Here is a 13,848-nt window from a genome sequence, read left to right as displayed (position 1 = left end):
ATATATATATATATATATATATATACTTTTTTGTCAACGCATCTTCGTTTAAATCTTTCAACGGTGTACTGGCGTTTTAATTCAGCTCCAGGAGCACGGCAAAAAAAAAAACTTAGCCTTGACGCTGAAACTCCCGCTTCACTGCTGCAGCGTTTAGATGTTTCTAAACGTGAAAAATTGCCTTTATCGGCCGATACGTCGGTGCTTCTCTAACTGTATAGTATTCATGAAGGGGTCCGCTATAATGCACACCTTTTTAGATTTTTGGATCTTTAATAAAATAAACTATCAAATCATATCTAAACATTGTGATGTTTTTATACCGTATGGACTCGTACACACAATATACCGTAATTTAAAGCTCAATAGCATTTGAAAGGAATGACTTACAGTCACAAAATCTAGGTGGATATTTAAAAAAAAATAAACTATCAAATCATATGTAAATATTTCCATGTATTTTAATACCAAATGGGCTCATATATGCGTTCCCTTTGAAAGGGAACAGCAATTTTTGTGTATTGAGCTGGGATGAAAGCCAGAAAGTCTTTAAGGTGGTAGAAATGTAAGATATCATATAGACATGAATAATTAATTAAGACATGGGAGATTGGTTTGTTTTTAGAAAGAAAAGGCGAGTACCGCTCCTAGAGATAAATTTACTGTTTCAGAAAAGTATATACTGTAAAGGCATGTTTGTGTGTGTGTGGTGTTCAGACTTTCTGCAGACTGTCTCACTTTATTTGTTATAAGTTTCATTTCTTTTGACCTCCATAACTCCTGGTTTCTGGAAGTTTTTTTCTTTTTTAATTTTGGTTGGAGGGATTCTTCTTTTAGGAGGCTTTTTTGGCACTTTGCCTCCTCCTCGTAAATTCTGCACCATTCTCCATCCAGATTGTGGGTCTCCTCATCAGTCTCTGTTGGAAAGGACTTTGCATTGCAATGGTGCAGTTCTGAATCGTGATATCTGGTTACCCCTAAAGGCATAAGCTCCAAAACATATTGTGTTTGACCAATGCGTTACTTTCAAATGTAATAACTCTACGCCTATATAAAGTTCGTTCTCTAATGTCATATACAACTTATTTATTTATTTAAAAAAAACAACCTTACCTTGGCCACAAAATGATGTCATTAATATTCCACTAACACCAGTTAATACATGTTGTTAACGAAGGAGAAGCCCTGAAACATCTCTTGGCTGAACTCATCCGTGACGTCATTATTCACTCGAGACAGCTTGAGATCCTCACAGGTGAAAACATGGTTAAAGTTATCGACGTCCCTCTTTGCTATAATTAATGGTTTGAAAGGGGGCGTGACCTTCCTCTGTTCCAGCAGCAGCCAGTTGATCGATTTAAAGTACGGATGAACTTTGATGGCTTCCTCCCAGCCTCGGCGGGACTTCACACAGCCAAGCCGAGTCTTGGGGTCCTTCTTCAGGAAGGCTTTTAGGATGCTGACTGCCTTTCTGCTGAGCTTTGATGGGTATTTCAGTTTATCATGTTTGATGGAATCAAAAAGGTTCCACAGGTTTTCAATAACAAACGGCTTGCAGCCCGTCATCATCTCAAACATTATAACACCCAGGGCCCACCAATACACTGATGTGCTGCATTTCAGTCCCTGTATCAACTTCGGTGCCATGTAGTTGGGTGTGCCACAGAATGTCATCTCGACATCTTCAAAGGTTTCTTTACACAACCCAAAGTCTGCAAGCTTGCAGTGGCCATCCGCATCCAAGAGGATGTTCTCGGGTTTGAGATATCGATGAACGATCCCATTGTGGTGCAGGAACATGAGAGCACAGGTGATCTCAGCAGCATAAAATTGGGAGCGGTGTTCATCAAATCCACGTGAGCGTGCTATGTGATGTGAAAGATCACCTCCATTCACATACTCCATAACGAAGCAGACATTCTCAGTGGTCTGGAAGCTGCAGAAAAGGTGTGTCAGGTAGGGGTGCTTGCTGGGCAGAACCAGGATACGTCTCTCTGTAAGAGTAATGTTGACGATGTCATGTGCCAGAATCCTGTCTTTCTTCATCATCTTCAGAGTGTAAGCCTCATTGGTGCCGCTGAGTTCGGACAGAATGACCTTGCCGAATCTACCCCTTTCGAGCACGCTGAGGAAGTTGAAGTCCTCCGGGTTCTTTCACAAACGACTGAGACTATCTTGCCGCCATTTTGCGCTGGGTGGGGGGCCAACTTCACACAGGTCTTACAAACCGCAGTTTTGTCATCATTTTACACAAAAGACATCGTCTTTACACACAGCACTGAACCGCCCTCTTTTGATTGACAGGATATAATCGGCCCTGATCGTCAGATGTCCTTAAACTTTATCGGTGCATCTCTAGCTTTCAATAAATAATAGCTCATTTATACTTGTGTGGTTGAAGAATAGTGGAGAAATATGTTGAAACTGTGTTCCATTTTTAATAACTGGTCAAGTACAAAACTGCATTAGACTACTGGTCTGTACTGTAGGCTTCACACATGTGTTCAGCACAGCCACGCTTTAAACTGTGCCGTTGTCGTTGCAGGTACATGTCGCAGTTTAAGCACAGCAAACGGGTGAACGTGGCAGATGTTTTGCGGTGTGTGAAAGGCCATCGACTCTACGCCCAAGCGGAGGTCTGCATCAAGCACAGGCTGCCAGACATGGAGACGATTGATGGGGTATGCTGCAGGTTTTTTTTTTTGGTGGACTCTTGAACAACGCATTGAGAGTAAGATAGTGTTCCAGAAAATATTCATTCTAAGCATGTTTTTAAATTCAGGTTAATCTGTTCATCTTTTTGAATATTATATTTTATTTAAGTAATAAAAACCCCAACACATCCCAAATTGTTTTATTCCTCTTTATTCCCCAGAAATTTGCAGACGATTACAATTTTTAATGTACTAACGAATACGTTATACGTTTTTATTCATTCATCGCTATGCTGAATGTTGTGGAATGTCCACAAAACAAGTTAGTTCCTCCTGTTTTCCCTCACAAGCCTCTCTTATTTTCTCTCTTTTATAGTTAGTAAGACTAAAATAAAAACAAACAAACAAAGAAAAAAAGTAGTCACTTCCTGAGAAAGGCTCGTGTCAGATAAGTTACAGGTTTACTTCTAACTCTTACAAAGCACTGACACTGGAGACTCCTTCCAAAAATGATAGATAAACTTCTCCTCACAAAAAACTTCGCCATATCAAGAATGACACGTGTAATTAGAGCCGTGCAGGTCACTGTGTACGCCGTTACTGAAGAATTGTTAATGTGTTCGAATGAGAACGAGTAGATTAATATAAACCTGAGATTTGAACTACTGTAGCGTACTACACGGCTGCTGGTAAGAACGTTAATCAACACTTACTGACCAATCGGATTCGAGAATTCAGCATTGCTACGGTGTGAACTGTTCTATATGATGATTGGAGGTTGTTGATAAAGAGAAAACTGATAACTTGAAAATGTTGTGTTGTAGGGACCAAACCCCTGGTCTGCCATGGCTCTGATACTGATCCTTGCAGATGGGGTGAGGGATATCCTGGACCTGGTGGCTCGATTACGAACCTCTGGCTGTTTACTCACTCCAGACAGGATCTCGGAGTTCCTATGGGCCATGGCTACACTTCTCCTCGCCATGAGGAACACCAACATTACCATCACTAACAGGTAAAAACAACTTAACACACTCAAGCCACACTCAAGTAAAATAATCAGTGACATGGTGGTGTGATTGATTGTTACGTTCCTCTTCTTTGGTTGGGATGAAAGCTTGTAACCACACCAGCTCCTTGCAGATATGATCGAGGAACCCTGATTCATAGAAAAAGGGATGAAAAGGTTCTTTCGGTGTTGTGTCTTGTCCCTCACACAGGTGGCACTACAATATATTTTACGTGTTGCATCTGATGGAGAACGCACCTCCGCCTCCGAGTCATGGTGACGGCAGGTACAGGGCCATTTTAACATCTGCTGTTTTAAACCGAGTTCATTAGGTTCGAATGTTAAACGTACTTTTTACTTTATTCACCTCGCTGTCTCTGTGTGCAGAGAAAAGCAGATACACGTCACTCATGAACAGCAGCAGATCCTCAATCACGACATCCAGAGAGACCACGTTGTCAAAATCATGGCTTTTGCCGGTAAGAGCCGTTGAATTGAAACTATATTTGTACACTTTAATCACCAGTTACTCTGCACACGTTGTGGAAATGCCGGTAATTTTGACATGATTATTGGTCTTATAATGTAGGGTTTTTTTTCTGTATGTGATTATCTCACAGATACATAAACATCAAAAAAAAAAAAAAAAAAAAAAAAAAAAAGCTAGTTCTTGCCGATGTATTTTGATGTCTCAGGTACTGGAAAGACAACGACTCTGGTGAAGTATGCTCAACAAAGACCACATCTTCACTTCCTCTACGTTTCCTTCAACAAGTCAGTGGCCGTGCAGGCCAATCGCAGTTTTCCTTCTAATGTAGAGTGCCGGACCATCCACTCTATGGCCTACAAAGCTATTGGACACAGGTCAGTTTTCTAAAATGAGTTTAAAAACGGTTTGGGTGGAAAGACAGGCTTGTTTAAAGTAATTAGTTGCCAGGATCCAAGTTCGGAGAAAATAAAGTGCTTATTAAAATGTTTTTTTCTTTTTCATCCAGGTACAGAAATCTGAGTAAGCTGTGCAGTAACTTGAAGCCGTTCACGGTGGCTTGGGTGCTTCCTAAGGGCCGCGGCGGCTACGTCAACGCCAAGGTGGTGACTCAAACCATCAACAACTTCTGCTCCTCCACGGACGAGTGCATTGGTCCACAGCATGTCCCGGACCGTTACAAGAACACCAACGGGCGTGAGGAGTGCCCAACCGAATCCAAAAGGAAGGTAAAAATACATGTGCTGATAGACAAACATTTTTGCACATAACATGGACATGGGCGACGGATGGGTAGCGTCGACGCCACGCGACTCCAGGTTCGATCCTGAGCTTGGGTCACAGTCTTTGTGGTTTATCCTATGTTCTCCCTGTGTCTATGTGGATTTCCTTCATGTCTTCCAGTTTCCGCCGCCCTCCCAAAAACATGCTGGTAGGTGGATTGATTAAACTAAATTACCCCAAGGTGTGAACGAGTGTGTGAATGTGTATGCATTGTGCCCCACTATGGACTGCCATCCATCCCATCCTGGGTGTGTATAGGCTCCGGATCCAGGATTAAGCAGTTACTGAAGACGAATAAATGGATGAGTGAACATGAGCATGTGCAATAGGGGGCAGTGTTGCATGTACCAAGATAGAAGAAAGTCTTCTGCCTCTCTACTGCTAATATCTTAACCTGCTCCATTTTGTTATGGCCTAGTTTGGGTAGGGGTCCCGTCCCAATCTCAGCGCTCCTGAATACACTTCCCTGCTCAACCAATCAGTGTTTACTTGAAGGACAATTCTACAGGTTTACACAACGCGCAGTTGAAATTTTGCCGATGTGTGCTCATCGGCTCCTCTGCAGGCCACTGCTACGTTTACCCATAACCCCCTTCTCTATGTCTTGACATAACTACAGTTGCAATCAAAATGATTCAACCCCCATTGCAAAACAGGTCAAAATTTATAGACTTTCAGCTGTTTGTAATGAACAAATCAAACAAAAGCAATTGAAACAGTTCAACACAACGAATGCTTCAGGTGGTTTCCACAAATTCAACTGAAAATGCAACTTATGACTTCTCCAGTTTCAAAATTATTCAACCCCCTGAATAGAATCCCTCACAACAGCACAAATATGCAAAACAGGTGTTGTCTCAAGCACACCTGATGCATCTAATCAAGGGCTTCATAAGTTGCACCAGGTGTGCTTGAGCTGGAACACATGAAATACCTGAACTGACTAGGGGCAGAAAGTATATGAAATACCTGAACTGGCTAGGGGCAGAAAGTGTATGAAATACCTGAACTGGCTAGGGGCAGAAAGTGTATGAAATACCTGAACTGGCTAGGGGCAGAAAGTGTATGAAATACCTGAAGTGGCTAGGGGCAGAAAGTGTATGAAATACCTGAACTGGCTAGGGGCAGAAAATATGAAATACCTGGCCAGGGCAAAAAAAGGAAGCTATCAACGGCTGCAAGCAGATTTCTGAGAAGGCAGGTTGTGAAAAACCCTCATGTGATTGCAAAAGACCTGCAGCAAGACTTGGTGGCAACATGCACTGAGGTTTCAGTGAGAACAGTAAGGCGTGTACTAAACGCAGAAGGTTTCCATGCCAGAACTCCAAGATGTACACCACTACTGACCCAAAAGCACAAGAAAAATCGCTCAAAATCATATGAATAAACCACAGAAGTTTTGGGATTCTGTTCTGTGGAGTGATGAAACAAAGCTGGAACACAAGCATCCGTTGTGTTGAACTATTTCAATTGCTTTTGTTTGATTTGTTCGTTGCAAACAGCTGAAAGTCTGTACATTTTGACAATGAACCTGATTTGTAATGGAAGTTGAATCTTTTTGATTGCAACTGTACATAGACATGAATCATATTCCTTTAGACACACCAACCTGCAACTTATGTAATCTTTTGTAAACCAGGAGTTTGCATATGACGCACAAAACATCTGGATGAAAATGACTGAGCTGAAACCCACCAAAGAAGCGGTGCACCACATAACCCATGATGGTAGATTTAATCAATTCCTCATTTTATATCGAGCATAGCTGAATATATGCTTAATATATGCTTAAGAAAAAGAGCTCGCTCTAACGTTTTGGATTTTCATTAGACTGGCATAACACCCTTTGCAGATAAAACTTGATCATAGATAGGAACTAACTTGTTTTGTGGATTAAAAAAATACTTTTTTTGTTCATTAATAAATAAAATATGATAATTGTTGCCACGTTGTTTACATATGTATAATGATGTATACTTATTTTATACAGGTTACCTCAAACTATGGCAGCTGCAGAAGCCTGTACTCAAAGACTATGATGTGATTTTTATAGACGAAGCTCAGGATTGCACTCCAGGTACTTTCTGGGGGTCCCCCCTCCCCCCCTCCATGTTTTCAGGCAATTAGAGAGTGTTCACCTGAGCCATTATGTACTTTTCTGCATGTATTTTTCTTTAGTCATCATGGACATCTTGCTTTCTCAGTCCTGTGGAAAGATCCTGGTTGGAGATCCCCATCAGCAGATATACACTTTCAGAGGAGCTGTTAACGCTTTACACACTGTTCCACACACGCATCTTTACTACCTCACACAGGTACACACGCACTTACGAGCATCCATGCATCCTTTGGGACTTGGACTTTCTTTTTGTAAAATCGAGCAGCCGTTTATTTTTTCATCATGATTTTTTTTCCCCCAGAGTTTTAGATTCGGCTCTGAGATCGCCTACGTCGGTGCGACGATCCTAAATGTATGCAAAAAGGTGAAAAAGATTTTGGTCGGTGGACACCAGAATGGTAAGTTTAACACACTGCAATTTAAAACGTGTGTGTTTATATCTAATATCTATATATATATATATATATATATATATATATATATATATATATATATATATAGTATAGTATAGTATAGTATAGTATAGTATAATATAGTATAGTAACACCACCGTGTTCGTTCAGGCAGTGTGAGAGGAGAGGACAATGAGACTCTGGACACCATAAAACAGGCTCATACACAGGTTGGAGGAAAGGTGGCCATTTTGTGTCGCTGTAACCTAACCGTGTTTGGTGAAGCGGTACGGCTCACGGATATCAACCCTAACTGCAAGATCCACATCGTCGGCGTGAGTTCACGTGAACCTGTTTTCTACACAAACTGATTACCTGATTTCCTTATGGGGTTGCTGTCTGAACTGTTGGATAACGTTTATTTAAAAAAAAAAAAAAAAAAGTGTTTGTTGTTCTTGCCATCTTAGGGTGTTGAAAATTTTGGGTTGAAGCAAATCCTGGACATCTGGATTCTGATGCAGTCAGAGGACCGTCGTAGGAACGGTAAGTTGTTCAGAGCACAGACGTTAGGATTAGAGATGCAACGGCTAATTGATATAATTGTTATATATTATATATATAAGTATTTATGCGTTATTTTTTATGGATGCACAAAAGCACTGTGTTCTGCTAATTAATGCTCCTATGTTAATTACAGCTTCTGTGCACTCAAAGCATCATTCTTCACTTGTATTGTATTTTTGCTGCTTAGTGCACATACGTCGAAGAGTACTGAATTCTTTCTAGAAACAGTACAAAATCAACTATTCCTGTTATATTGTGCTGTCTAGACCCATAATCTAATAGCACAAGTGTTAGTTGTGCAAACTCTTTGCAGATTTCCCACACTTTCTTTGAAGCTTTCAGCTTTAACAATGTCGTTCTGTCAGATATGCTCCATGCAGATCACAAGTTCCATCACCTCAGTGAATTGGCCCATTTTATTTGGAGCTCATAAACATACACCCCAGAGCCATATCTCCCTGCAGTTCTCGCCTGGTTTCCCATTGAAGCTAAACAGGGTTGAGTCTGGCCAGAACCTGGATGGGAGACTTCCTTGGGAAAACTAAGACTGCTGCTGGAAGTGGTATTAGTGAGGTCAGCATGGGGTGCTTACCATGTGGTCTGTGTGGGTCCTAATGCTCCAGTATAGTGACAGGGACTCTATACTGTAAAAACAGTCTTTCGGATGAGACGTTAAAACGAGGTCTTGACTTCCTGTGGTCATTAAAAGGGACATTTCTCGTAAAGAGTAGTACAACCCCGGTGTCCTGGCGAAATTCCCCCATTGGCCCTTATCTATCATGACCCCCTCATAATCTCCATCTCTGAATCAACATCACTCTCTCTTCTCCACTAATAGCTGGTGTGTGGTGGGCGTTCTGGCGCATTATGGCTACTGTCACATCATCCAGGTGGCTGCTACACACTACTGGTGGCTGAGGAGATTCCCCCCATCCCATACTATGTAAAGTGCTTTGAGTGTCTAGAAAAGCACTATCTATCTATATATCTATATATCTATCTATATATCTATATATATCTATAATATATAACTGTAATATTGCAGGGGAAGAGGTTTTGTGATGGTTTGCTTCCCTGTATTCAAGGACGCATTTTAGTGAGGTGTAAATGAAATGTAGAAAAATAAATGAAGGGAATAATCAATGAAATGATATAGTATACATTATATAAGGAATAATGAATGAAGAAAAGCTGAAATGTGACGTTCTTGTCCGTTACCTTACATGTTAGTATGTCCCAGTACTCTTTTAATGCACCCTCAAAAATATGTATGTGTCCTTCATAAAAAGAGTACATGCTTCTAGTACATACTATAAGTAGGCCATTGAAACAGAAACTCCTCCTCCAGCCAGCTCAGACTTAAGATTTATTCAGCATGCAGTATCTCCCAAATCCTGCCTGCACAATCTTTATGAATTTACTTTGCTTCACAGGACTGTTTTATTAAACAACCTCAGAGCTTTGAACCTCTTCACATGACCTCTGAGAAAAACGAGGACAGATTAGATTAGATTAGATTCAACTTTATTGGTCATTAAGCAGAGTACAAGTACAGAGCTAATGAAATGTTGTCGCTTAGCTCCGAGTTACATGTACGCATGTGCTTTGTTTCCACAGCATCCTCGTCATATCCTGTTTGCGATGCCAAATTGTAGATAGCGTTATACTAAGGTAGATCATTTGAAACTTTCGAAAAGAGATGCATGAAGCCACAAAACTAGGGAATTACAAATGGGTTTTCTTGAAGCGCATGAATGGTTTGTCAACAGTTATGAGTTACGATCATAGAACACTTTTGATTAAGTGATTCAGACCTTCTGTTTCCTCCATTTTAAAAAGCATCGCCAGCTGAAGCACGTCTGTATCGTATATGTATCGTTAAAATCGCTAAACACACACACTGACATTTAATCAGACAGAAAATACAATGAACCCTCACAGGATGCCGGATTTTGCGGGATGGTATGGTCGATGTGGTTTGCATCGGAGTAATATCCATGATCATGCGTTATGTATCATCATGATGTTGGGCTTTACCTACAGAAAGCCTGCAGATTAAGGACCCGTTTATCCGGAGCTTCTGTAAGGAGAAGCTGGGTGGTTACGCAGGCCTGAAGAAGTACGCCGCACACACGGAAGACCATGAGCTGGTAGGCAAACTGTCCGTGGTGGAGAAATACAACAAGCGCATTCCAGAGCTGGTGGATCGGCTGTACAGCTGCGCTCAGAGCAAGCCGAACTGCGCAGGTCAGTCGAACGAGAAGTGATGATCCAGCACGTTTGTAGATTATGTGCGATTTCCTCAAAACTCACTCAAATGGAAGTCAAGCGGCAGTTGTTTGACTCGTGTTCGATGTTTACGATACTTAGTTTTACATTGGTTTGACTTTTTTTTACATTTACAGTATTAGGCAGACATCATCATCTCGTCTTTGTTTTGTAGACTACATCCTGGGCACGGTGCATAAATCCAAAGGTCTGGAGTTTGATACGGTGGTGGTGACGGACGACTTCATAAAAGTGCCCTGCTCCAGACACAACCTGCAGAGAATGAACATTAACCCAGGTTCATACTTTTATTTTATTTGCGTATGTGTGTCTTATCAATTCGTCGTATTCCTTATTGCTGTTAAATTCTCAACCCTGATTGGTCAGATGGCAAATCCCAAGTTTATATCAATGCGTTGGCTCTAATAGGTTATTGTTTCTATAGTAACAGCTCATTCACAGAGACTTGCATGGTGGATACTTGGTGTTTAAAAATGTGATGTTATTTAACAAAGAAAGCGTGCAATAGGAAAGATTACTGCACAGTTTCTCAATAACATGACAAGCTCTGCATTTTCTTGTCTTATGAACTTATTAACAAGAGAGGGATAAAAGAGGTTAGTATGAGAACGACTATTTATAGCCGTTATAACGTAAACCGTAAGAGGAACTAACTTGTTTTGCGGCCGTTCCACAGCAATAAATAACTACAAATGGATAAAAAGCGCCAAAATTTTTTTTTTTTTAAATAGTTGTTCTTTAATAGCTATGTGCAGTAAACCCTCTCTCTGTCTGTAGGTATCAGACAAGCTGATGCAGATGAGTGGAACCTGCTGTACGTGGCCGTGACTCGAGCCAAGAGAGCGCTGTTCATCACCAAGAGTGTCAGCAACATCCTCACACTTGCAGGGGTGAGTCGTTTTTAGTTGCTTTCACCTGGAAGGCCAATGGAGAGCTTTAATGTCCATCCTGCTCTACAGGACAAGATCATATCCAGCAGATCTGACTGTGTTTATCACATCACTGTTACATTGTAATTTGTGTTTAACGATCGTAGGAAGAAATCCGTGCAAAAGATAGCAAAAACTCTGTCGACTCCATAAATCTTGGCACCCTTAAAGAAGTTTCCCCAGTTATTTAAGTGGAAAATGTGAGGAATAATGTGCGTAATGCTCGTTTATTTAACCCTCCTATTATGTTATGAAATGTCAATTTGACCCATTTCCACATTTGAGATGTCTGAAATACTGGTTAATCTCTCTTTTTCTCTTTGAAATGTTTTCACTTGTAGGCAAATATTTCTTCTTATGGCATGTCTAGGACAAGCTATAATAAAGGTTTTCTGTTTTAAGCTGATCTTGGCAGTTTTTGTGTGTATTTAAGCTGTGGAAGTCATTTTGACCCATAACATAATTGATGTCACTTTTTTCCCCCCAACATAATAGGAGGGTTAATACATGTTTTGTGTTCTGTATTTTCAAAATAGAGACGGTTCCTTACGTGGTCATCTCATGTAATTGGACATTCGTGTATTCTGGTGGATTTTAGAGCTGGCAATCGCACCATAACCGCTTTACAGCTAGAAATTGTCTGTTAGACAAAGACTTATCAGAGAGGAAATGCAGAGAATATGACCGCACGGATAACTGGAGTAAATACTTTATCCGTCAGAACCTTCTTAACTGAACCGGTACTATTGAGCTCATCTTTTCAAAATACAGCATAAAATATGGTGACATTTATTTTAGGAATAATGCACAATGGGGTTGTTATAGGAAGATAATCAATGACAGGGTGGAGTAATGTGTCCTGACGCAAAGCAGAGTTCCTTTTGCCAACATCAGCATGTCCTGACGTGTGTGAGAGTGTGTGTGAGAGTGTGTGTGTGAGAGTGTGTGTGTGAGGGTGTGTGTGTGTGTGAGGGTGTGTGTGTGTGTGAGGGTGTGTGTGTGTGTGAGGGGGTGTGTGTGTGTGAGGGGGTGTGTGTGTGTGAGGGGGTGTGTGTGTGTGAGGGTGTGTGTGTGTGTGAGGGTGTGTGTGTGTGTGAGGGAGTGTGTGTGTGTGAGGGAGTGTGTGTGTGTGAGGGAGTGTGTGTGTGTGAGGGAGTGTGTGTGTGTGAGGGAGTGTGTGTGTGTGAGGGAGTGTGTGTGTGTGAGGGAGTGTGTGTGTGTGAGGGAGTGTGTGTGAGGGAGTGTGTGTGTGTGAGGGAGTGTGTGTGTGTGAGGGAGTGTGTGTGAGTGAGGGAGTGTGTGTGAGTGAGGGAGTGTGTGTGAGTGAGAGAGTGTGAGTGTGTTTACAATCTGTTTGCAGACGGACTTGTTAGTCCCTGCGAATATGTTTTAACTGTATAAACCTTCCCGAATTTGAACGAGCACATGTACATAAACCTGCGATAAAGCTGGCACTACTGTCAGAGCTGCTGTTCTAGAAAATTCATCAAGACCAATCAGAATTGATTCGCTCGGCAGCGATCTGGTGCCGTTTGCAGTGTTTTACGCTTCATTTTGTGATGCATTTGTATCAAAAAAATCTGAATATCCTGATGTATTTCCTCTTGTCTCTGGCTGTAGGAATACTTTCTGAGGTTTGAGCTGACCTGTACGCTTTTAAATAAGGATCAGTATCGAAGATGCAGCACCAGAGAGTGTCCTAACCTCATCACTGTGGAGTCACCGCTCAGCATGCACAAACTCCCTGTCAGATATGTACGTCTCTCACGTTTCAAATGTCCTACAGATATACACTGTGCACTGGGCTTCATTTTTGCACATACAGTTGCCATTAGTGTGTGTGTGTGTGTGTGTGTGTGTGTGTGTGTGTGTGTGTGTGTGTGTGTGTGTGTGTGTGTGTGTGTGTGTGTGTGTGTGTTCCAGATGGACAGTACAGAGGAAGGCGGTGTTCTCTGTGCTACATGTGTGGAACAGCGTGTAGGTCCTGTAGCTTTCCTGCTCTCTCCACCTGAGACGATCAAGTTCATGCATTACACCGAGGAACTTCCTGAGCTGCCTATTAACATCGCCATGCTGCTGGCTCTGCTCTAACAGCACATACATCTGTGTGTGTGTGTGTGTGTGTGTGTGTGTGTGTGTGTGTGTAGACTGTATTTTATGCTTGTGGTTAACACTGATTTCACAGGTGAAGTCGGATAATACGTTTCAACAATCCTGTTTGGGTTATACTTCAAAAATCAGAGTCTTTCCACAGAGCCTACAGTGTTGCTTGAGTGAAGTGAAGAATCCACACACTTATTTGCTAATATATTACAGTCGATTGCAGAATTTTTGGCACCCTTTAAACAACCCAAAAAGGCAGGACATTTTTATTTATACCAACAAGACATTAAGGGGTGGGGGGGATGGTGTAAAAATATCATTTCAGATGTTTTTACCTCTAATTCTTTCCTCTAATTCTTTCCAGCTTTTATTTCTGGATAGATTTTGTCTCCTCAATTGTAATTTCCACACCTTACACCCACCCACCTTCCAGTTTTAACTTCTATTTTATATTTCGCACAAAAGAATTGCAAAACAACACCAAGGGGGGGAAAAGGGGGGGGGGGGAAGGGGGGAAAG

General features: G+C 41.4%; 2 protein-coding genes across 4 annotated transcripts in view; one reads left to right on the top strand and one right to left on the bottom strand.

Moving 5' to 3' along the window:
- fbxo18 (F-box DNA helicase 1) overlaps nt 1-13,811 on the top strand; it is a 23,852-nt gene extending 10,041 nt beyond the window's left edge. For 2 of the 3 annotated variants that reach the window (XM_053650484.1, XM_053650485.1), the window contains exons 5-21: nt 2,546-2,681; nt 3,479-3,669; nt 3,875-3,949; nt 4,051-4,142; nt 4,359-4,527; nt 4,659-4,878; nt 6,573-6,660; nt 6,924-7,010; nt 7,112-7,248; nt 7,354-7,450; nt 7,616-7,779; nt 7,912-7,987; nt 10,052-10,255; nt 10,452-10,574; nt 11,075-11,187; nt 12,847-12,981; nt 13,150-13,811. In XM_053650484.1, coding sequence (XP_053506459.1) covers nt 2,546-2,681; nt 3,479-3,669; nt 3,875-3,949; nt 4,051-4,142; nt 4,359-4,527; nt 4,659-4,878; nt 6,573-6,660; nt 6,924-7,010; nt 7,112-7,248; nt 7,354-7,450; nt 7,616-7,779; nt 7,912-7,987; nt 10,052-10,255; nt 10,452-10,574; nt 11,075-11,187; nt 12,847-12,981; nt 13,150-13,317 — 2,275 coding nt within the window. In that variant the 3' untranslated portion in view covers nt 13,318-13,811. The remainder of the gene's footprint in view (nt 1-2,545; nt 2,682-3,478; nt 3,670-3,874; nt 3,950-4,050; nt 4,143-4,358; nt 4,528-4,658; nt 4,879-6,572; nt 6,661-6,923; nt 7,011-7,111; nt 7,249-7,353; nt 7,451-7,615; nt 7,780-7,911; nt 7,988-10,051; nt 10,256-10,451; nt 10,575-11,074; nt 11,188-12,846; nt 12,982-13,149) is intronic. The other variant, XM_053650486.1, reaches the window with a different exon arrangement.
- LOC128623306 (protein kinase C epsilon type-like) lies at nt 1,051-2,154 on the bottom strand (the record flags this gene model as incomplete). Its single annotated transcript, XM_053650272.1, has 1 exon — nt 1,051-2,154. A coding segment is annotated over one exon (999 nt), but the record flags the coding sequence as incomplete, so codon positions are not given.
- Nucleotides 13,812-13,848: the final 37 nt, after the last annotated feature.

This window comes from Ictalurus furcatus, chromosome 19 (assembly GCF_023375685.1).
Source record: "Ictalurus furcatus strain D&B chromosome 19, Billie_1.0, whole genome shotgun sequence".
Taxonomy (NCBI): Eukaryota; Metazoa; Chordata; class Actinopteri; order Siluriformes; family Ictaluridae; genus Ictalurus; species Ictalurus furcatus.
This window is presented reverse-complemented; position numbering and strand designations above follow the sequence as displayed.